Consider the following 24,207-nt stretch of genomic DNA (forward strand, 5'->3'; position numbering starts at 1 on the left):
GTGTGTGTGTGTGTATGCAGCGCAGTGCATAATATCATGCAGATACTGGTCAAGAGCTTCAGTTAATGTTCATATCAAACATCAGAATGAAGAAAATGTGTGATCTCTGTGACTTTAACCATGGCATGGTTGTTGGTGCCAGATGGGCTGGGTTGAGTATTTCAGAAACTGCTGATCTCCTGGGATTTTCACACACAACATTCTCTAGAGTTTACACAGAATGGTGCAAAAAACAAAACCATTAAGAAACATCAAAAACAACAAGACTGGAAAAAAGACCAGGTGATTTTTATTCTAATCAACAATTTTCCAGTTTCAGTGAGTCTGTGCCCATGATAGCCTCAGATTCCTGTTCTCGGCTGAGAGGAGTGGAACCTGATGTGGTCTTTTGCTGATGTAGCCCATCCACTCCAAGGTTCAATGTTTTGTGCATGCTGAGATGTTTTTTTGCTCACCAGAGTGATTGAGTTACTATATCTTTCCTGGCAGCTTGAGCCAATCTGGCCATTTTCCTCTGACCTCTCTTATCAACATTATTCCACCCACAGAAACGTCGCTCTCTCCATGTTATTTTGTTTTTCACATGATTCTTTTGTTTTTGCTGTAGGCATTTGGGTAGTTACAATATTACATCAAGGGTTGCACACATTAAAAATTTTATATCAATGTTATTTTATCTTTGAAAGCTGCCCCCTGGTAATGTACATACTGAAGTTTATTAGGGGAGGTGATCAGTTATCAGAGTAAATACAAATTTATCTTCTTAGCAAATTCCAAATATACTTAGTTATAATGTACTTAACATTACATATTAACATTAGAGCAGTCAATATTAAAAATACAGCATTCTGACTTTCACCCTCAAAAGAACTACACTTTCACAGCAAGCACTAATTGAAGCCCATTTTAGTAGTATACATACACTTATAGCAATAAACCCATAGAGCGTGGTGCATACAAGGGGTAGTTGAACACAGGAAAGTCCATACAGACAGTAACCAGAGCTTAGGAAATGAACCAGGAACCTTAAATGCTACTCACTGCTCCACTATGCCACCCTAATGTGCAAAAATATCAAATCTTAATAAAAGAATTGCTGAAAGTTTTATAATTAAAGTGTTTCAGTATAATACCTAGAAGAAATGGGAAATTTGTTAAATCGTTCTTGAAATACATTACTATACTAATTATTTTAAACGCAACGTGCAAAAAAATATACCAAAAATACATTTAAAAATAAGTATCTAACAAGTATATTTATGAAATTAAATGAAATTTTTAACAAAAGTACATTTTACAGTAAAGCATTTCTAAAAATAATACTACAATACAATTTTATTTACAATACAATAACGTTTACTTTCTAGCCTTTAAAAAGAACATATTTTAGCATATATTAATTAAGTATATAAAGTTAGTATATTTATAGCATACTGCTATAGGGTATACTGCTTTGTCTAAGCAGAGGTTGGCTCATTGGGAGGTGGACGACATCATCTTGGCCTACAAGGACAGTCCATGCCCTAAATTTCTGGAGATGTCACAGGATGTGTTTTAAGGAAGTTAACCTTTAATTCACCGGTGTGGTTTCTTAATGTTGTTCACAAATTATTTTGTATAATACAATATTATACGAAATATAATACAATATTTTGTATAATACAATACTGTTCATTGTGTCAAGTCCATATTTATGTCCATGTTGTGGTTACATTTATAAGTAGAGCAAATGCCATTTGGCGACTGGCTGTCGAGGTGCACACATCATTAACTTCCAGTGCTCGTCCTCCACGCTTTGACTCTTCCCAAAGCTTAGCTGACCAATTAGGCGCTTAGACCTCTTTCGGGGACAGAGCTCATAGACAGACAAAGTGAGGATGCATTCCCTAATCTGAGCTTCTGGTAGTGCGAAGATCAGGACCTCATTGAACACGGTCACGTCCCAACGAGTCCTCTCAGAGGTTCTCTGATGTCTAATCCTACACTGGTTACACACAATTTTGGTTCTGGCATATAAAACTAAAAACAGACAGAAGAACTTCTTCAGTACAATATGTGACTTATTTCAACAATCTGAATTGGCTTTTTTTTGAATGCATATCAGCATGTTTTACCAAAAATAAAGTTTGTTTTACCTCTTTCCGTCTTACTAGATCGGAAAACTGTCCTTATCTTCAGGACTCCCACCTCCAGTCTATGAGACGTGGGCATATATTTGAGAGACAGAAGGACCTCACCAACAATGTCCTGCAAAATGAAAAGTTACTGGTATTTTACCAGACTACAGAAACTTCTCGAGCAAGTCTCTATCAGTGCTCTGCCTAAATTCATTTTTGCCATGTTAACTACAAGTGCTGAGTTGCTAACAGACCAAGGTATATTAGGAACAGTTACCAAAATTGCACATGCCTTTATAGCTTACAGAGGTTTATAAAAAATATAGAAACATTCAAAATTGTGCTGCGACATTGTAGAAGTGGTGCAGTAACCATTTCAGGTTTAAAATGTAATTTACGGGATTTATTTGTGTCCAGCTGAAATTTAACACTTTAAGTGCTATTTCAGTGTCATTACAGCAAACATGGGAATTTGCTAAGAATAAACCTTATGCTTAGAGTATTAACCAAGAACTTATAAAGTCTTGCTATGACTTCATTTTTTTGTTGGTTTTCCTCCCAATATATTGACTCACTTTCTTTGGTCTTTGTAGGTCTTCCAGCATTTCCAGTGGATGTGAGATTTTTAGACCATTCAGAGATGCACGGACCTCCCCCAGAATACCATGTTGAGAGTATTTATCAAAATCTCTCACCTAAAATGACAACATAATGATTATTAATAATAATTATTAATACAGAAACAACCTACAACATACAATCATGCATAATTGAGATATTAAGGGTCAGATGTATGAACAGGAGACACAATGCAAAATGCAACTTTATGTGACCCCACAATGCCCTCACAGAGCGTCTGAAATTACTTTTTCACATGGGTGATATAGGGGTTGCGTAACCTTTCAATAAATTAAAGGACCGTTTAAAACTGTTTTGTGTTTCCTCATGTTCTCCTTGTCTAATATTACCCTTTTTTATGAGGATCTGAACCCATTTAGTGTGACCAATGTGCAACAATAGAGGAAATCAGGAGGGGGACAAATACTTTTTTTTTTTTTTTTTTTTTTTTTTTTTAACAGCACTCTGGACTCTTAAACAAGCCAATGTGACTCCCTGTGACATTTCAAACAGAATGCACACAAAATCTGTCTTCATAGTTAGAGTGATATATCAAATATTAATTTGTGAAATAAATGTATAAAACAAAATGAAAGAGGAGATTTGATTTACCCCATGTAAATGAAGCGACCTCGCATGGGGTCATGACCCCTAGTTTGGGAACCCCTGTACTAGGGGTACAGAAGCAGCAGTAGAAACCAAAGTCTTTGGGCACACAAGGAGTACTCTATGGTCTAATTGTTGAATTCTGTGCAATGTGGGCAGAATCAACAGTAAAGGTAGAAATGGTTACAGAAGGCAGTGAGGCCAGTCATTGGCTTGTACAGCCCTACCTAGTGGACTGTCTAGCTCCACCACAGTCGACAGTGTTCTCTCTCTGAATAGTCCCAGGAGAACCTCTTTCATGAGAAAAGCCTCATGTCACCAGTGAGTTAGAGCTTGTGGCCCTCTCTCTGACACAAGGATGCATCTGTGGACTGCTGTTGCAGCTATGTTAACAAGCCTAGAAGCATTAGCAAGGGCTGGTCCAAATCCATTTGGCAAACACAATAATGTCTGCCACATGTTGGGGTGACAGAGCGGCTAGGTTTCTCAAAGACATTGCTTCAAATTGATGAATTGTATGGACTGCTTCATTACTAGGGAGCTTTTTTCCAAGTTCACCATGAGACTGATCACCGTAATGAGTAGACATGTCCAGGATGGCCTGCTCCTTGGTGGAGGCACATAGGAGTTTAGTTATTATTACATAGTTATTGCTGGTTAAGGGGGTCACACCGGTTATTGAAAGCAAAGGTATCTTTTTCAGATAACGATATATAATTTTGGATAATTTTGCTCAATAAATAAATGTAAAAACTATAGTGTTTTATTAATAATAATTTCATTAAATGGGTTCTCTTAACAACTAAAACCACATTTCGGATCACATTTCAGGTCAAATTTATGCAGAAGTACAGAAAATTGTAACAGATTCACAAACTAATACATACATACATATATACACACACACACACACACACACACACACACACATATATATATATATATATATATATATATATATATATATATATATATACACACACATTATATATATATATACAGTGCCTTGCAAAAGTATTCATACCCACTGAACTTTTCCACATTTTGTCACGTTACAACCACAAACAAAAATGTATTTTATTGGGATTTTATGTGATAGACAAACTGGCACATAATTGTGAAGTGGAAGGAAAATGATAAATGGTGTCCAAAATGTTTTACAAATAAATATCTGAAAAGTGTGACGTGCATTTGTATTTAGCCCCCTTTACTCTGATACCCCTAACTAAAATCCAGTGGAACCAATTGCCTTCAGAAGTCACCTAATTAGTAAACAGAGTCCACTTGTGTGTAATTTAATCTCAGTATAAATACAGTTGTTCTGTGAAGCCCTCAGAGGTTTGTTAGAGAACATCAGTGAACAAACAGCATCATGAAGACCAAGGAACACACCAGACAGGTCAGGGATAAAGTTGTGGAGAAGTTTAAAGCAGGGTTAGGTTATAAAACAATATCCCAAGCCTTGAACATCTCACAGAGCACTGTACAAACCATCAAAATGGAAAGAGTATGGCACAACTGCAAACCTACCAAGACATGGCTGTCCACCTAAACTGACAGGCCGGGCAAGGAGAGCATTAATCAGAGAAGCAGCCAAGAGGCCCATGGTAACTCTGGAGGAGCTGCAGAGATCCACAGCTCAGGTGGGAGAATCTGTCCACAGGACAGCTATTAGGGGTGCACTCCACAAATCTGGCCTTTATGGAAGAGTGGCAAGAAGAAAGCCATTGTTGAAAGAAAGCCATAAGAAGTCCCGTTTGCAGTTTGCGACAAGCCATTTGGGGGACACGGCAAACATGTGGAAGAAGGTGCTCTGGTCAGATGAGACCAAAATTGAACTTTTTGGCCTAAATGCAAAATGCTATGTATGGCGGAAAACTAACACTGCACATCACCCAGAACACACCATCCCCACTGTGAAACATGGTGGTGGCAGCATCATGTTGTGGGGATGCTTTTCTTCAGCAGGGACAGGGAAGCTGGTCAGAGTTGATGGGAAGATTGATGGAGCCATATACAGGGCAATCTCAGATGAAAACCTGTTATAGTCTGCAAAAGACTCAAGACTGGGGCGGAGGTTCACCTTACAGCAGGACAACGACCCTAAACATACAGCCAGAGCTACAATGGAATGGTTTAGATCAAAGCATATTCATGTGTTAGAATGGCCCAGTTAAAGTCCAGACCTAAATCCAACTGAGAATCTGTGGCGAGACTTGAAAATTCTTGCAAAGAAGAATGGGCAAAAATTTCACTTTCTAGATGTGCAAAGCTGGTAGAGACATACCCCAAAAGACTTGCAGCTGTAATTGCAGCTAAAGATGGTTCTACAAAGTATTGACAGAGGGGGGCCGAATACAAATGCACGTCACACTTTTCAGATATTTATTTGTAAAAAACTTTGGACACCACTTATCATTTTCCTTCCACTTCACAATTATGTGCCAGTTTGTGTTGGTCTATCACATAAAATCCCAATAAAATACATTTTTGTTTGTGGTTGTAACGTGACAAAATGTGGAAATGTTCAGTGGGTATGAATACTTTTGCAAGGCACTGCATATATATGTACATCAGAAATGTGTGTGCACCATATTGACCTTGTGTTCCATGCAAAGGCTTTGAAAAAGAAGAAAAATGTGTCTCCCTTTTCCTTGTGCCTGATTTTTTGGCTAGTTTCAGGCCTTTTCTGTGGTTTTTGAGATATAGTTAACAATTAGATAGTAGCCTATAGCATAAGTCAACTGTGATAGCACCTTGGCTTAATTTTGTTTGAAATTGGCATTATTAATATCATCCTGCCCTAGCAAAATCTTTGGTCATGAGCTGCTGCTGTATTATGGGTTAAAAAGACAAAAATACAACTAAGAAACTGCTCAATGATGAGTCCTCCACCCCTTCATGTGTCTTTTTCATGTAATGTATGTAGCTTCTGATGGCACATTAGCCCCTCGAAAATTCTCCCGAATAATACTAGTAATAATAATAGTAACCTGAATTTTCTAACCTTAATCTTAAAATAATGTCTTTTGGATTAGTTGCTTTTTATAAGAATTGTGACATGAAGTAGGATTTAGGAGGGACTAATCTGGCCTCTTGATGACTGGTTTCTATAAATCGTGATACAATGAAATGAAAACCTATGATTTGTTTTTAACAAAATCAAGAGCATTGTTAAGTTTTAATGGCCAAGGAAACTTTGTCCAATCGAGAGGCTTAAAAAGACATATCATCAACCAAGGAACTCTTTACAAATGTTTCACAGAGAGAGAAATTAATTGTATAATCACATGTGTCATTGCAAAAGACAAGACTCCCACACATTACTGTGCCTGGTTTCTTACACAGCAGGCTTCCTCACCTCCAGCCGCACTGTGACCCTGGGCACTTCTTCCTCACTCACTGTGCAGGAGAACTGATCTCCAAATGTGGGGTTGTAGCTGTCCTTGACTGGGCGTGTCTGCCACTCCTGAAGCACACAAGTCAGCTGTTGCTCTTCATCCTCCACTTCTACCCACATCACTCGTACATGGACAAAGGGGTTCACACACTGGCTGAATGTTCGTGCCATCAGGCCTCTTGCCTCCAACACAGTCACCACCAACCGAGATTGCAGCTGATCATAGAAGAGTGAGAAGCGCAGCGTGCCCTGAATCTGTTCCTCATCCACATCCCCAAGACTGTCTGTACTGCTGGCCAGATCAGAGCTGCTGGACAGGCAGCAACTTAAGGGTTCCAATTCATCATTGTGGAAATACAGCTAAAAGAGGAGCATGTATTTAGATGGTTATGGGTTTAATTATAATCCACATTCCACACAATATTTATTAATATGCTCTCATAATAGTGATGGTGCTTTACAAATAATTTAACTTTTTTTGAATAGCTGCTTTAAGTGAATCAGATGATTACATTTGCAAGAATCACTTAATCCAAAGTTTCTTTTAATCTACAAACTAAAACAAGCATAACCTGAGTTATGCCTGTTTTCTCTGCCATTTTGGGCATGTAATTTTGGCTTTGTGAGCTAAATAGTTAACTTCTAAGATATCCGTAATCTGACATGCATTCCTTATGTGATACACATGCCATTGTTTACTTGTTTTTGGTTTCCCTATCATCTCAACCGAAAAAAAACTGTTGTATTAACTATTTTAGAATGGTTACAAAAATATTAACACTATTAAATAGTACATATAGAATTGTGCAGTGACTAATAAAAGTGTTTTCCCAAACTACTTGTTTGGGGAAACTATTTTATTTTAGTTTATATACACTCGCGGAGCACTTTATTAGAAGCACCTGTATACCTACTCATTCATGCAATTATCTAATCAGCCAATCGTGTGGCAGCAGTGCAATGCAAAATCATGCAGATACGGGTTCACCTCAACCATCAGTATGGGGAAAAATGTAATCTCAGTCATTTTGACCATGGCATGATTGTTGGTGGCTGGTTTGGATATTTCTATAACTGCTGATCTCCTGGGATTTTCAAGCAAGAGTCTCTAGAGTTTACTTAGAATGGTGCAATAAAGAAAAACATCCAGTGAGCAGCAGTTCTGTGGATGGAAACGCCTTGATGAGAGTGGTTAACAGAGAATGGCCAGACTGGTTCAAGCTGACAGGAAGGCTACAGTAACTCAGATAACCACTCTGTACAATTGTGGTGAGCAGAAAAGCATTTCAGTATGCACAACACCTCAAACATTGAGGGGGATGAGCTACATCAGCAGCGGACCATGTCAGGTTCCACTTCTGTCAGCTAAGAACAAAAGCTGAAGCTGCAGTGGGAAAAGGCTCACCAAAACTCACCAAAGACATTTGAAGACTGGAAATATGTAGCCTGGTCTGATGAATCGATTTTTGATGAGGCACACAGATGGTAGGGTCAGAATTTGGTGCCAACAGAGTGAATCCATGAACCCAACCTGGCTTGTGTCAACAGTTCAGGCTGGTGGAGGTGGTTTAATGGGGTGGGGAATTTTTTCTTGGCACACTTTGGGCCTATTAATACCTATCATCACTTGAATGCCACAGCCTATTTGAGTATTGTTGCTGAGCATGTGCATCCCTTCATGGCCACAATTTACCCATCTTCTAATGGCTATTTCTAGCATCATAATACACCATGTCACAAAGCAAGAGTCATCTCAAACTGATTTCATGAACATGAGAATGAGTTCAATGTTCTTCAGTGGCCTTCCCAGTCACCAGAACTGAATCCAATAGAACACTTTTGGGATGTGGTAGAACAGAAGATTCACAGCATGAACGTGCATCTGAAAAACCTGCAGCAATCATGTCAACATGAACCAGAATCACAAAGAAATGTTTCAAAAATCTTGTGGAATCCATGCCATGAACAATTGAGGCTGTTTTGAGAGCAAAGGGATGCCCTACCCAGTATTAGTATATTGTTCCTAATAAAGTGTTCAGTGAGTACACAGTGTGAGTGTGTATATATAATGTACGTATATGTATTTTTTTTCCAACCATAAGCCTTTTGTTCTGTCTGTGGATAAGAAATATCCATGAACTATATTGATACCATGAACTACAAACTGTCATGATGTGAGTCCATGGTGGCAAATGCAGAACTTCTTTATTTAAAAGAACAGAACACAGGGAAACAGACAAGAGGAACAGAAAACACCAGAAAACCAGACCAACCAGAAACTAAGCAGAACTAGAAAAGCAAACCTAGAAAAAATAAACCTAAAGAACGTCAGGGTGCCCTCTACCGGCCCAAGTCGGAAAAAGTCCCTGGATACCATGACACAAACATGGACTCCGTGGACTACAACACCCACACATCATGCTCAATGTTACATTCACAATCACCAGATTACTGATTGCACACACCTGGACTCTATCACCACTCACTGATGTACCAAGCCTTTATTCTGATTGCTGTTCATGGTTTTTTGGTTCTGGATTGTTTACCTTGATTGGGATTTTGTCTTGATTTCTGATATCTTGTTTGTTCATCGCCTGACCTCACGTCTGTCTCTCAACCTTGATTACGTCTAGTGTTTTGGATGTGTTTTTTGTATTCTTTTTAATAAAAGCATTTACTGCAACCGTCGTCATCTCTGCTGCCAGACACCTTTATTAAAATGTCTTTAAGACAAAATATATATTTGATCTAGTGTGTCAAAATTTTAACTAGTATTGTGTATGATCTTATTTTCACTGGAAATTCTAATGACATAATTATTGCCTGGTAGACACAGAACTCAACTCTCATTTATAATACATGATACATTTTGCCAAGAAAAAGCTACTTACAAGATTACTGCATATTGTTTAATTTAATGTAGATTACAGTGAAAAGAAAAATGAAGCACCGTAGGCACCCCTAGGTTCAGAATTACATTGTTATAAATGATCTACTATGGAATGGGCTGTGTATTAGTGTGTGAAGATAGAAGTCACTTACATTACATGACTGCTGTGTGACTCACCTGGTCGTTGGGTATCTGTGAGCTTTGAAATGTTTGGTTTTTTGCAGACTGGCTGTCTAATAGTGAGCCATTAACTGCAATCAAATATTCAAATTTATTAACCAACACTACTTATTATACACACTCTATTATACATGCAGTTTATTGCTAATAAGATCTCAGATCTCTAGTTACTTGTCTGGACTATCTTTCCAAAATAAGTGTGCATGTTTTGTATTTACAACATCAACAACATAACGGAAACATTTATACTCTGATTTATACTCTGATCTTATAAATGTATAATTATGAGATTTGCAATGGAACATACCAGTATGCTTGGAAGCAGTCAGTTGTGTCCAGTATCGATAAATTTGCCATATTAGTATACAGATGGCAATGAGAAAAAGAAACACAGAAATCCCTAAAGCCCAGTACTTAACTTTCTCTGAGAATGGTATCCGAATGTCCCACAAGGAGTTCTCTAAAGTAGCTGGCAGCAACATTTCCCCCTGCCATGTACAGCACTATTGAGAAGAGTTATATGGTGTTACTTCTGTCTGTTGCATTAACTGATCTGTGCTGCTTGTTATTCAAATTAGAGACAGTACAAAACATGAACACAGGACTTGTGTAATATGGACACTTCTTGCTTGACTTTATACTCTGGTATAAAGTCACTCACCTACAATAGAGTTTTGAGAGAAAAGACTAACGTACAGTTTAATAATGTCAACCTTTTTTTAACCTTATAAACATGACAAACTTGATGTATACAGCATTATTTGAGAATCACTCCAGACAATATCAAAAACTATTAAATTTAACTATTAAGTTCTTAAGTTCAACTATTCTGTCTTTGAACACTGGTTTTCTTTCTTCCTTAATTGAAAAAACTGTACCTTTACAAAAAGATTCTCAGCTCTGGTTGTCGATAGGCTTCAGCTATTGTTCAGCTATGGCGATAGATTTGGCTTCAGTTTGTACTCATCTTCAAGTAGATTAACCGCAGACATCAGCTGACAGATGATCAGCAAACACAAGGGAAAACCAGTCAGAACACTTTCTTATTTATCAAGTGTGAAAGCTTCTCTTTTCCTTTCTAATCACCGAACTCAGGTAGAGTATGTACCCACAGTCATGCTGCACTAATGTAACCACCTTAACAAAATGTCTTGATTGCACTTCTGTTCAGATATACTGCAAATCATGTTTATCATTTCGATAAATTAAAAAAAAGAACAGCTCTCTTGAAATTAAAGAATGCCTCAGTAAACCATCAGGACTGCTCAGATCCTTTACTTTTACCTTAAACACTGGGAGATCCTTTACTTTTACCTTAAACACTGGGAGATTTTTTGCCTTTGAAAGAATAAAAATAAATGTGTGCTTGTGATATCAACTGCACGTGCAATAATGCAATTTTTCAAGTCCAATAAATAAAAATTCAACTTTTCTTATAAGAAGCACTGATACCAGGTCACTAGATAAAAAACACAGCTAACAGTAATGAACAAGAAAAGGAAACAGGGCTCACTGTGGCAGATGGATGAAAGTAATGTGTCTTGTTGGTTTTAGGTTTGTTTGCTAGTTAACACGTGACCCAATGACAACAATGTTTACTTCACAGGTCACATGAAAAAGAATAGCTCTGTCTGATACTTTTAATAAGAAAAGCTCTCTACATAATAACTACACACAAATATAGATTATTTATTAAGATATTTCATGTATTTAAATAATATATACATTTACATGTATTTCCAGTTAGACTTCACACATACCTACTTAAGGAGACTTATCTCAAATACAGTGAAATGATCTATCTCTACTGTGTTTTATGCATAATATAATTAATATTGTGCACATTAAACATCAGCAAATCTTTCAATATTTTTAAGAAACTGGTGTTGCTCTAACTATTGCAAGGATTAAAATATCACGGTTTTAATTTGGTTAGCATATTTCCCTAGAGAATATTTAGAAACAAAGTGGAACTTAAATTTTTAACAAAGCATACATCAGCAATATCTAACAAATAACACACAAACCTTTTAGCAGTTTTATAATTTCTAATACTGTATATTGCTCATCCTCAGCAACATCACCAAGGCAGAGCTTCACCAGTGTAGTGCAGAAAAGTTCCATGATCCTTCTCAGTCAAGCTGCCAATCACGGCCAAGACAGAGCTGATGCTCTCTTCTGTACTCAATGGTGCCTGCAGAGAGAAGAACTAAATTGAAAGCAGAACTACGGATTGTCACAATTTTTTAAAAAGTTTACTAATAAAAGGATAAAGATGGCAAGACTGTCAACTGTAAAATTTGATGTAACGAAAAGAGGCTCCCTCAGAACAACACATTCTGAATATAATTGAGACTGCTGACTAATCTAATGAATATTACCAAGCTGTTGCTATTAATAAACTAGTTAAAAATTATTTCTGTGTCAATTTTAAACACAGTTACTCTGTGTCTAATCGACTATGAATACATTATTCGGAATGAACAGATCATATGTTCTAAATAGATACAATTACAGATACGACAATTTTTTTTAGGAAGTTGTCAGAAAGGTTCACAGAGCATCTGGTTGAAGTGTGCAGCAGGACTAGGATCCTGCAGGATGGAACAAAAAAAGGGTTGCTTGTGCAGGGGGGTTTTACTTTCAATTGGGCGCAACGAACTGCCATATATGAAGCTCAAATAAAAAACACATTCATTATCATTAATTCAAATTTACAGCATTCATTCAATCAACTTAATAACTTAAGAACTTTCTGGTCTGGGTCACAGTGGTTTAAATTAGTCTCCTAGTTTAAATTTTGGGAAATAGACCCTACTAAATTTGTTAGAGAAAGTACTGCAAACAGATAGAAAAAAAATAACTGCGCATGCAGGATTAATTATGAGCTCGACTGATGAGTAGAGGAACAATCAGAGTCCTAAAACACAGACCATGCTGACAGTGCAGGCATTTCTTCCTCTGAGTGTTTTCCAGTGTTTCCAGGGTAATACTGGCATGGTCCATATATAATAATAATTAAAAATTATTAATTTCTATATCCAAATACAGATACAGATATTTGAAGCACTACTGAAGATAATGCACTATTTGTATCTGTTTAGTGCTTCAAATATATGAAATAGGAAGTCATTTTAGACACTAGGAGTGTAAACCAGTGCCACTCCTAATGTCTAAAATAACTTTCTACTTCAAATTATTTTCCTGCAACACATGCTATAGTGCACTACATACAACTGTTTTACCTTACACCATACATACAGCTCTCATCACACTGAGCAGCAGTGGGAAGTGCTTACCTCTTGCCCTCCCATATCTGTGCGCACCCAGCCAGGATGAATAGCCATACAGAGGATCCCATCAGCCTCCAGGTCCACTGCCATACATCTAGTGATCATGTTCAGTGCGCTCTGTAACAGTGTCCAAATCAGACAGCAGCTTCTTAATTTTTTTCTTTTCTAACACAAAATGATGCTTATACACTTTTTTTTTTTTTTTGGGTGAAATGCATTTTATGTTCCTTGCAATTTAGGCTCAGTTAGAAGAACAATAGATCCATTCTCAATGGAGTCCTGAGGTGTACAGCTGTATAACCAACTTAGTCTACAGATAACATTAACAGACTACCAAGCTACTGTGTTTGTAATTTTTACTGAGCATGTTAAATGCAGACCGCAGAAGGGATCATACCTTTGATGTTCTGTATGGGTACCATTTGAAGTCCTTGGCACGTTCTCCCCAATTGAGCTCCACTGAGCCCAAGAGTGAGGTCATGTTGATGACTGCGGCTCGGTGGATGCCCATTCCTACCCCTTTTGCAGCAGCCCGCTTTAACATAGGAAGCATAGCCTGGGAGATGGCCCAAAAAACATCAAGACAGTCTGAAAAACAATCTGTGACCAGCTAAGCATGTGTTTAGTATATAATATACTATAATGGACTACTAGATTATAAAAAAAGAAACCCAAATCAAATATTCTGAAAATGATGCTCCAGAAGGTGACGATAATATGCAGAAAAACTGGCTTGACAACAAACCATGAGGAAGAGCATTCAGCTTCATGGAGGAAGGCAACATGCTAGTCTACATCTAAACTAGAAAAATGTGCAGTAAATTACTGAAGAGAAATGTACATTTACTCCATTACAGCATGTTTAATGTTTGCATGTGCATATAAATACTCCTGCATGTAGGTGTGTAGAGGATGGAAGATAACAGAGGGTGACTAAAAATGGAAAGAGACTGTTTTTGATTATTTTTAATGCTGTGTCTGTCGGAATATATAATTATGTTCAATTAACCAGCATTTAACCATTTTGAATGTGACACACTGCCCTTGATAACTCTACATACTACAGGCCACAGCAAGCAGAATCTTTCACTCAGAATCTTCATCTTAATACAGAAGTTTAAATCAGATGCATCTTTGTTTATTACATTCAGGCTGTTTTATGTGATGCTTCCTGTATAACAAGTAACAGCTACTTCAGTAGTTTTTATTTTTTTAACTAGATACTTTCATACTCTTACTCATAGATATTTGGATTAGAACTTTTATTTTACTTAAATTTTTTTTTCTTAGGAATGGTTTTCATTAATGGATGATTTTGACTTACCTATAACAATTATTAAAATTTATTTTATAATAATTATAAAATTTATTTAATAAAGATTTAATAAAGTTTTTTTAAACTGAATTTGATATTTTTAATTTCTCTTCCTTGTTTCCCTTACAGTAAGAAACAGTAATGCTACAGGTACTGTTTGTTCAGGAAAGCCATGCATTATATATCTAAAAAAATTGTATATACATAAATATACAGTAATTGTTGGGAATATATTCTGCATTAAAAAGTCAGAATTATAGGATAAAACAAAGTGTATTTGTATGGCACCTATATGTAGCATTGATATAGAAAAATAAACAAATGTTAACAATTGTCTGTACAAGTAGGTTTTAAGGTGCAATATGATATTGACTACTCGATTATTAATGGAAGGAAACAGTCAACTAATCAGTTATCGAAATAATCAATACTAACAGCCCTAGTGTTTAGCCAAGCAACGTGGCATGTTAGAGTTAACAGAAGAAGCCATACCTACCAAAGCCAGTTCAAAGTATGGCAATGTCTTAATCCCCATAAAGTCCCAACTTATTATTCATTTTAAAGCATATTTTTTGGTACCTACTGTGAATCATGTAGTTACAAGAGTGAGGAATGTGTATTAAGAAGTTAAGAAGGTTTGCGTTTGTGTAACTTTGGTTTACTTTGTTTTCTGATAGAGAAATCACCTTGGTGATCATGAGGGGTCCTACAGAATTTGTATGAAAGTTCTCCAACATTTTCTCAGCGGTCACTGTTTCAAAGTCGGCTATGACGTTGATGCCAGCATTGTTGATAAGGCAGTTGAGGCCATCCTCCTGAACAATCTGTTCTACTTCCACAGCAGCCTTCTTTATACTCTCTTCACTGACAACATCTAGACAGATGGAAGGGCTTAAATTAAAAAAACATCGTAACAGTGTGGTCAACATAACAACGAGATTCATAAATCAAAATCTGAGAACTCACCAAGTGTGATGGTGTGTATGTTTGGATGGTTCTTGGACAGGTTCTGCAATTCCTGTTGAAACAAATCACATAACCAAAGCTGCACTTACTAGTAACTGATAAAATCTGTGTGAGCTATGAGACCTTTACCAGGTGCTGAGGGGGGTTAGATCTGGTGCTGCTAGGTGAGTGAGATGGTGTTCCCTAAAATTTTTTATTTATTTAAAAAAAATCAAACAGTATGTGACCCTGAAAAAGCAAATGTAATAGTGATGTGTAGGAACTACTGATCCTTCCACCATCTCCTTTTGCATGCACACACTCACATGGTCATGCAGGCAAGAGAAAGAATAAACATGTACTGTACATCGAATTATTTATTTCACACAATTCTTGATATCCATGTTTGCAAATTTTCACAGTAGAAACTGCAAATATCCCCTTTTTGCATCGATATCAGTATCGGGATGATAGTATTGGTATTGGATCGAAAAGAGAATCGGTGGTATTGCCCATGCCTGTAGTGCAGTGTGACTGCAGTTTACTTCGGCTTCGCCTGGACTGCGTGCAGTAGCGATGACCTTTCCTGCATAACCTCCTCCAGTTACTAAGCTTTCAACTATTTGTAAACCGAGGCCTCGGTTAGCACCGGTTACAAGGACAGATTTGCAGTTTCGAAACACGCTACTCATGATGCGATTAAAACACCTACTCGATCCTTTCTTTTGGAGTGGATTGCGGTTATTCTTCCAGCCTGCTAGAAACTGGACCAGGCACGTTAAAGAATTTCGCTCAGATGATTACTGTAAGCCGATCTCACTGTAAGCTTTGCCCTTGCAAACACTGGAGTGACCAGATCAGTGGTGTACAGTTGCAGGACAGCAGAGCTGCATGTGGCACACCCAGACAACACGTGTGATGACACAGATCTGGCTTTGAGTAAACCCAGCTGAAGGCTGAAGTAGGCTTCTGATACAACCTGCCCGTTCCACCTTAAATCCGATGCTGCAGATGCGACACGTGACCTGTAGATGGCGCTCATTAGTCAAGCTTAATCTGTATATGAGCCAATGCTCGTGGCACAGTATGTAAGAATGGAATGTAAGAAAGCACCTAGTGTTAGTGCGGTGTAATTAATTATGGACCTAATTTTAAGGAACATGGCACAATATCACCTTTACAAGAAAAACCACAAGGAAACTCGAGGTTTGACAAGCTCATCTTTATTTGTTTACTGCGTATAGGTATAGGAGGTATTATACATATAACATTTCACATTGGAGAAAAATTGGAGATTTTGATAACTGATGATTTTCAATTAAGACAACCCAGTGAACAAATTTTAACTAGTAGCAACCAACCCGAGTATTTATAAACCATCATGTATCCTGCATTCAAATATATTAAAATCCATATAACCTACAATACATTTACACCCACCAATGATTAAATCAGATGTGCAAAAGAAATAATAGGAATTTTATTCTGGTGTGGCAAATTGTTGATTATTTAGCCATATCAGTCTGACTTACGTACAAACTACATTTATCAGGTTAGAATAAGTGCTTTAATATTACGGCAAATTACACGCAGTGGATCATATCCAATACACATCCTGCAGCTAGTCTGTTATTCCCTGCCCCTGAACTCACAGACTCCTCTAAAAAGTGCTTTTGCTTCTTGTATAATTAAATGCCCATGAACTTTATTGGGACAAAGATCATGGACCCAATCAGCAGACAACAAGATGTGTAACAGTTTGCAAATTAAATAACACAAATTAGCTTTACCGTAAATGGGCAGACCTCAAATTATTGCATTTGTTTGAATACATTTTTTTCTTAAGTGCTTTGGATTCAGAATATTCTATTTACAAATGTTCAGATTACTGACTTCAATAGAGGAAAAAAATAACTACAGTAAAATTAGAGCCACTAAGTAGCCACTTAATTGTGTTCTTTGGGAACTCTGTAATATCAGTATAGTTTAATCTCTATCACTCAAAGTGACAGACTTTAGATATAACTCATAGGGAAATTCAAGTGCAGTGCTTTCAATCTTTATTTTCTATATTTCACAGGTAAACAGTAAGAATGCCAATCAAGATGAGCTGACAATAAACAGGGTAGTCCTACTTAACACCCTCCCGAGATAAAGCCCAAGTTATATGAAGGGAGACATTTTTTGTGCAAGTCGAATGTCACTACAGTACACCACATCTACAATGCATTAGATTCACTTGGTAACGGCATGGATGGCATGTGCAAGGTAGGCCACGTTTCCAGAGGTCACACCTGCCATGGAGATACGTCCATCCTTTGTCATGTAGATAGAGTACTCGTTAATTAGACGCTCCACCTGAGGAAGGAGAATGAGAACAGGAAAGGAACATGGAGATGTTAGAAGAAACTAGAAAGGAATAATGGCTAGTCAGGTTGTTAGTTGACTAACCTGCTCAGACTTGAGGCCGGTGAAGCAGAACATGCCGATCTGGTCAGTGACGTGCTGCCAGTTGTGAGTGGAGCCCTCCTTTTTAAGATTCGAGACAAGCATCTCCCTCATATTAATTATGCGGTCTGCCATGCTTTTCACCTCAACCAACCTATAAAATAACAAAACCAAGTTTTGGTTATTCTCTTTTCCTAAACTATGGCCAAAACGTTGTGGACACCTGACCATCATGGCCATATGTACTTGTTGAACAGCCCATTTCAGATTTAGTCCCCGCTTTGCTGTTATAAGAACCTCCACTCTTCTGGGAAGGCTTTCCACTAGATTTTCTACAAGAGCATTAAAGAGGTCAGGCACTGGGTGCAGTCAGGGATCCAATTCGTCCCAAAGGTGTTCAGTGGGGTTGAGGTGCAGGCCACTCAAGTTCTTCTACACCAACCTTTGCAAACCACGTCTTAATAGACCTCGCTTTGTGCGCTGGAACAGGTTTGGGTCCCTTAGCGCCAGTGAAGGGAAAGCTTAATGCTACAGCATACAAAGACATTCTATACAATTGTGTTCTTCCCACTTTATGGCAAAAGTTTGTTGAAGGCCCACATATGGGTGTGATGGTCAGGTGTCCACAAACTTTTGGCATTATAGTGTATTTACGTATTAGGGTTTCACGTTGTGTGATACACCCCATTTTATAAATCTTTTTAACTGAATGTGCAGAATGTGGCTTTGGGCACACCAAGTTATTTTGTCACATTAATATACTTCGCATGTTTATAATAATAAACATCTGACAATCCAGTACAGACAATTTGCACAATATATTTACCCACTGGTGGAGAGAAAGCACAGACATGAAGCTCAATGAATGAATTATTACTTGTTTACGATTAATTATGAGGTGTGCGTAATGTAAAATGAAAAACGTAGATTACACAATAAATAAAGATTAGGATTAATTTTTGCTGATTGGCACTTGACATGATATTTGAAGGAGTTTATGCCACACTTAGTGCATAGCCTACTATTTCCGGGTTTTGTGCATCCCATTGAGGAAAACAAAGTAAACGGATCGAAAACTATGAAAGTGAAAAAAAAAAAACAGCCATTTTGCTGCATTCTCTACACTTTTACAACTTTGTGGATTACTGGAAATTATTCCTAATTAACACTTACCACTCACTGTAGAGTTCAGGTGTGTTAAGGATGGCTGCAGCAATGCGAGCGCCATTCATGGGGGGGTTAGAGTACATAGGACGGATGAGGATCTTCAGCTGGGACTCCACTCGTTTGGCCTCCTCAGCATCCTTACACACAACTGTAAAACCTCCTACACGCTCACCTGGACACCAGACATACCCACAGGTAAGTCACACCATAATGTCATGTTCTTAATAACCAGCAGTAAGAACAACAGTAAAGATCACACCATTGGAAGTGGCTGAAGTGGTAGAAGTGATGAAGTAAACGCAATAAAATAGACCCTTTCTGGCCGTTTAAAAAAAATAGCAATGTAAAAATAAATAAATAAATAAATAAATAAAAAACAAAAGTACAATTACCAAAATAATCAAGAAAGATTTGTACACTAGTCACAAACACTAATAATAAAAACTAACTATACATAAAACATAAAGAACAGGCCAATTATAACTGTACATTCTAAGTCTGAACAGCACTCACCATACAGGCCCATGTTCTTAGCAAAGGATTGTGAGAGAACAACATTGTGGCCTTGTTCAATGAAGTGGCGCACAGCCCAAGCATCCCGGTCAATGTCCCCACTGGCAAAGCCCTGGTAGGCCATGTCGAAGAACACCAACAGATTTCTTTTCTGTCGAATAGAAATAGTCGGGCATATTACTTCCCAAAGAGTTACAAATAAGGAGCTTAACATTTTCCAACACTTTATTTCCAAATTTATAATTGCATAAGTGCAAAATCCAGCACCTTGATCACATCAGCCATCTCTTTCCACTGCTCTGGTCTTGGGTCTACTCCAGTGGGGTTGTGAGCACATGCATGCAGGACAATCACACTCTTCTCTGGGATTTTCTGAGGGAGATAAGTACACAAAAGCCTCAACTATCAGTTTATCACATATTTTAATCAAATGACATTTAAAGCACTACAAAGTAGTGGGCAGCATAACCAAAAACTTACATCACTTATATCACATAGCTTAAATTTAATACAGTGTTAGTATACACTGTTAAGTAATGTCCCTTCAATTTTACAACATTTTTGGTATTCATATATCCTTGTTTGGATGTAAGCTTTATAGTTAACGGGACTTTCAGCAAAGACTTTTCCTGTCGATATAAATACATTTTGACAGCAATTTTGCCTCTAAAACACTCAGTTACATGACTTTTATTACTGAGCAACCAAAGATAGCACATTGCAGGTGATATTCTATCACAATGTTCAACATACATTTTATATTTGATTTATTTGATGTAAAATAAAGCTATAGCTAAATTTGAAAAGTTTTAAAATAAATAGAAACAAAATGTCTGGTATGATGAATGTCAGTTCCTAACACAAATGCAACAAAAGTTCTTAGGCTCCTTACTGAGATGTCATTAATGGCTCCCTTGAAGTCAAAGCCACAAGTCTTTGGGTCGTAGTAGGTGTAAGCCTTCAGCTGCAGGCCTCCATCCCTGAAGATGGGTGTGTGGTTGCCCCATGAAGGCTTCGGCAGGTAGACATCACGCACTGCAGTGTGGAACCGCGACTGCAATGAAACAGGAGGAAAAATAGTAAGGGTAACAAAACATCCATAGCCATGCCTTCAAATTACAGGGTCACAAATTACTAACCAGGAAATTGGCTCCAACACGCAGAGATCCGGTTCCTGAAATGGTCTGGACAGTGACGCTCTGAGGGAAAATAAATAAATAAATAAAATAAATAAGTTTTAAAAAGCCAGTTTGAGTGAATTTTTCTTTTAAATAACAAAAGGTGGCAAAACATAAAATCATACAAACCTACAAACATTAAAAAATTCAAAAAATATCCTTCTTACTCTGCCACTCTTCAGGACTTCACTTTCAGGTCCTAGAGCCAACTGAGCACAGGCCTTGGTGAAATCTGCCAGGCCTCCGATGGGGAGGTACTCTTTGTCCAGCTTCTTAGCAGCAATCTGAGCCTCAGCCTGAAAACACCCACAACCCACAAAGTAACACCTGGCACATTTTGAATTTGAGATAACATCAAAGATAAATAACAGCAGTCTTAACAATGGCAGAATATTAATATTCATGAACATCTAAATATCAAGAAACTAAAAAGCAATTAAAAAAAAAAAAAAGAAATATTTTACTTTTCCTAACAGTAAACTTCTGATTGCTACCTGGTCCTCTAACACAATACATTCACAACTCCTGATTTTTGCTGATCTTTCTCTAGCTATTGTTGGATAGATGAGTTTGGACAGTGTGTGAATCTAATCTAAGCTGCTGTCCCTAGTTCAAGAGGTAGAGATATTTTAAGCTGCACCTTGCGGACGCAGTTAAGAACGTAGGGTTTTCCCTGGTCGTCTCGATAAGCCCCCACTCCAAGGTTCATCTTCTTGGGGTTGGTATCACGCCTGAAAGCCTCAGTCACCCCAAGGATGGGGTCAGGTGGGCCCATCTGTACCTCAGTCCACCATGAGCTGCACCACAGGACGTAAAATTCATTTAACACCCAATGCTACCTTTTGTAAAGCAGGTTAGGTATTCCATTGTAATATAGCATGATTGATAAAAGATATAAGAACACACATTAAGGCTGCATACTATATTTAGAAAATACACATACAACGCTTATAATTTGAAAGTGTTGATTTTGTAAACAGGTCTCCCCAAATAAAGCTAACACTGTATATTGCAGAGGTTAAATATCTGTTGCATGACTTTCAAAGCCCCGCAGACCTATCATGTACCTAAGTTCAATGACTGTAATCTCTATGGAATCTGGAGTTCTGCCAACATCTAGGGTTCAACATATAGTCTAGTCTGTCTTTCAGGCCCTCTGGGGCTGCACTCCTCTGGAATGCACACCAAGGACAGACTTTCATAAAGGTTTCATTGCTACCGTTACCTCAATATTACCAGTGTTTATTTTTGTGGCACATCACCAATGTTTAGATTTATTTGCAGAAGAACCATGTTACTTAGAAGCTGCTGCGACCGTGCTCCATGTTAAGAGTTAAACGCATGAATATTTCTCTTCCACCGCAATCACTTCCATCCGTGTGGCTCTTGGCTACAACAACTATTATGCATCTATTATACTGAGAATCACATCATGTACACTGATGCTCAGTGCACACTCAGGCTAAAAAAAAACACACATTTGAATAACTGTCCTATTCATTCATGTAAACTGTCCTGTACAACTACAGCTTGTAGCAGGAATTGCATAGTGAGTAGTTAGTACTCCTCTACCCACATCAGGAAGGGTGATAATCCAATGAGATGCAGGACTCAATCCACACCCTCCTGGTAATAACCAATCCATCTATAAACAATCCCAAGGCCAAAGACTCGACACATATAATGCAGAACTCTGTTCCATCAACCATGGAAAATAACCTCACAGTGGCCTACAAATGATTATTTATAAATCAAAGCAAATGTCTCTGTACTTTTTTTCCCCTTGGCTCACATCATTATAATAAGAAACTATATCTGACATCATATTACCACATCCCTTTGCAAGGCAACTTGCCTTGATACCATGAGTCATAGGATTACTATAACTAGCAAGCAAGACAATAAAAAAAAAATAATCAGAATGATGAATTAGTGCACCATATTCAGTCACTTTTATTGATAAACTTCTAAAACAAGATGAGAAGAAATTCTGATGTAAATCTTCACAAAAGATCATCTATTTAAAGCCCAGCAGAGTGGAAACTTCAGCATACAAACTTCTACAAAGATGCACAATATTCATTACAGACCCATTATCAGAGCTATACAACCTGTTTGTTTCAGTTCAAAGAGACTAAATCAGAAAAGGAAAATAGCTATACAAGGAATCCATACATGATCACAAACATACATGATGATTGTGATCAGTCTTCCATTTATTAATCACACATTTTGATTTTTTTTTTTTTTTTTTAAATGCAATGAGTGTTTATGTAGAAAATAATAATGCATAAACGCCCATCTTCCAACATAACACAATAAAACACATTGCAATCTAAATCTTGTGGGTCTTAACATGGTGGTAGGAAACTGAAAATTAATTGATCACTGCAGTTTCTATCAACTGAGCAAATAATAAACTACCAGGCCTCGAGATGACTCCTAATAACTAGCTAAGCGGCGTGATTGTTTTTTTTTCTATGAAAAAAGCCTGGAATGGCTACACAAGTTAACTCGGTAGCAACATTAGCTTGGATTATTAGGTTAGCTAGTTAGTCGTGGCTGGTTTATGGCATTTCTCAGTTGCCACGAGCAGCACGAACGCTAACAGGGCGCGCGCGGTTTGATTAACGTCAAGGTGACTCCGAAGACGCGCAGTCGGTTGTTAGCAACTTTTCAGTGATGTAGCTATTCTTAGCCAGTTAGCTACCTGTTGTGACCTTCATAATTTCTCACTTTGGTCAAGATACACTGATATCACTGCATGTGCGTGTATGAATCGGCTTCTTAATTACACGTGGTAGAATTGAGTAGTTAACTAATAAACCAGCTAGGTTTCAGGCCACCGGAGAGATGCATTATGGGAGATGACCCGTTAGAAGCTAACACAGCTAGCCAAACTCCCACAGTTCTCCGTGTTGTAAATAGAGTTCATTGAAAAAGAAGAATGTACCTTGCGCGGAGAGGGAAGACTCCCAGAGCTGGGCTATACGCCCCAACAGCTGAAAGAACCTTGCTTGATTTCAGCAGGGCCATTGCTGCAACCGTGCGGGATTAAAGCTAGAGGAGGACACGCTCACACTGCAGCAGCTACACTGAGAGAGTGAGTGAGAGAGAGAGAGAGAGAGAGTCACAGCAGCAGCACCGCTTTCTAATGAAGCGCGCAGAGAGCGAACAGCGCCGCCAACAGCACCGACGACCAGGTACACCATAAGCAAAGGGGCGTCCCAAACCGCACACTTCTGCACTATTCCACGCCATTTTGTAGTATAAATAGTGTGAGTAGTGTGTTCACACTGACAACTCCAACAAGAAGAAGTGCACTACAAGTACCCGGATGATGCACTTATTCACCCGATAAAATGAAGTGTAGAATGTTGGACACTCATCGGTCGCAGCTGTGCTTACGTAGAAGAAGAGGGGCGGGGCTACCAGGTGCTGACGCTGGCTCAGATCACCGCAGAATTAAAAAAAAAAAAAAAAAAAAAACAGGTCATGTTGGGCATAAAAGGTAACATAAACACCAAAATTAAGAAA

The 24,207-nt window shown here is 37.9% G+C and overlaps 3 protein-coding genes across 4 annotated transcripts; all 3 read right to left on the minus strand.

Annotated features, from left to right (window-relative positions):
- Window positions 1–1,376: 1,376 nt before the first annotated feature.
- On the minus strand, window positions 1,377–11,342 carry syt19 (synaptotagmin XIX). The gene is made up of 7 exons (XM_026927725.3): window positions 10,690–11,342; window positions 10,119–10,314; window positions 9,809–9,882; window positions 6,703–7,101; window positions 2,693–2,812; window positions 2,136–2,247; window positions 1,377–2,019 (listed from the first exon to the last, which is right to left on the minus strand). The coding sequence occupies exons 2-7, from the start codon at window positions 10,291–10,293 to the stop codon at window positions 1,715–1,717; spliced, it is 1,185 nt and encodes a 394-aa protein (XP_026783526.2). The 5' UTR covers window positions 10,294–10,314; window positions 10,690–11,342; the 3' UTR covers window positions 1,377–1,714.
- A 471-nt stretch (window positions 11,343–11,813) lies between these two features.
- Window positions 11,814–16,437, minus strand: si:dkey-12e7.4 (uncharacterized protein LOC558132 homolog). 2 transcript variants are annotated; one of them, XM_053235055.1, is made up of 6 exons: window positions 15,910–16,437; window positions 15,386–15,437; window positions 15,106–15,293; window positions 13,502–13,639; window positions 13,111–13,221; window positions 11,814–12,005 (listed from the first exon to the last, which is right to left on the minus strand). In XM_053235055.1, the coding sequence occupies exons 1-6, from the start codon at window positions 16,054–16,056 to the stop codon at window positions 11,892–11,894; spliced, it is 750 nt and encodes a 249-aa protein (XP_053091030.1). In that variant the 5' UTR covers window positions 16,057–16,437; the 3' UTR covers window positions 11,814–11,891. The 2 variants fall into 2 exon arrangements, with proteins under 2 accessions (XP_053091030.1, XP_026783355.2); XM_026927554.3 differs by having other exon boundaries at window positions 13,502–13,660.
- Window positions 16,438–16,571: 134 nt separating this feature from the next.
- Window positions 16,572–23,797, minus strand: got2a (glutamic-oxaloacetic transaminase 2a, mitochondrial). The gene is made up of 10 exons (XM_026927444.3): window positions 23,624–23,797; window positions 21,311–21,467; window positions 20,838–20,966; window positions 20,632–20,691; window positions 20,385–20,546; window positions 19,760–19,864; window positions 19,493–19,643; window positions 18,986–19,151; window positions 17,816–17,966; window positions 16,572–17,722 (listed from the first exon to the last, which is right to left on the minus strand). The coding sequence occupies exons 1-10, from the start codon at window positions 23,704–23,706 to the stop codon at window positions 17,600–17,602; spliced, it is 1,287 nt and encodes a 428-aa protein (XP_026783245.1). The 5' UTR covers window positions 23,707–23,797; the 3' UTR covers window positions 16,572–17,599.
- Window positions 23,798–24,207: the final 410 nt, after the last annotated feature.

This window comes from Pangasianodon hypophthalmus, chromosome 6, assembly GCF_027358585.1.
Source record: "Pangasianodon hypophthalmus isolate fPanHyp1 chromosome 6, fPanHyp1.pri, whole genome shotgun sequence".
NCBI classification, from domain to species: Eukaryota; Metazoa; Chordata; class Actinopteri; order Siluriformes; family Pangasiidae; genus Pangasianodon; species Pangasianodon hypophthalmus.

Coding starts and splice junctions, on each gene's coding strand:
- got2a (XM_026927444.3), bottom strand. CDS start 23,706: ATGGCCCTGCTGAAATCAAGCAAGGTTCTTTCAGCTGTTGGGGCGTAT. Junction 21,468..23,623: donor GTCTTCCCTCTCCGCGCAAG/GTACATTCTTCT, acceptor CCTGTGGTGCAG/CTCATGGTGGACTGAGGTAC. Junction 20,547..20,631: donor GTGTTGGAGCCAATTTCCTG/GTTAGTAATTTG, acceptor GTTTCATTGCAG/TCGCGGTTCCACACTGCAGT.
- syt19 (XM_026927725.3), bottom strand. CDS start 10,293: ATGTTGCTGCCAGCTACTTTAGAGAACTCCTTGTGGGACATTCGGATA. Junction 9,883..10,118: donor GACTGCTTCCAAGCATACTG/GTATGTTCCATT, acceptor ATTTGATTGCAG/TTAATGGCTCACTATTAGAC. Junction 7,102..9,808: donor CACAGATACCCAACGACCAG/GTGAGTCACACA, acceptor CTCCTCTTTTAG/CTGTATTTCCACAATGATGA.
- si:dkey-12e7.4 (XM_026927554.3), bottom strand. CDS start 16,056: ATGAGTAGCGTGTTTCGAAACTGCAAATCTGTCCTTGTAACCGGTGCT. Junction 13,661..15,105: donor GACCCCTCATGATCACCAAG/GTGATTTCTCTA, acceptor GCCATCTCCCAG/GCTATGCTTCCTATGTTAAA. Junction 13,222..13,501: donor ACCCATACAGAACATCAAAG/GTATGATCCCTT, acceptor ACACTGTTACAG/AGCGCACTGAACATGATCAC.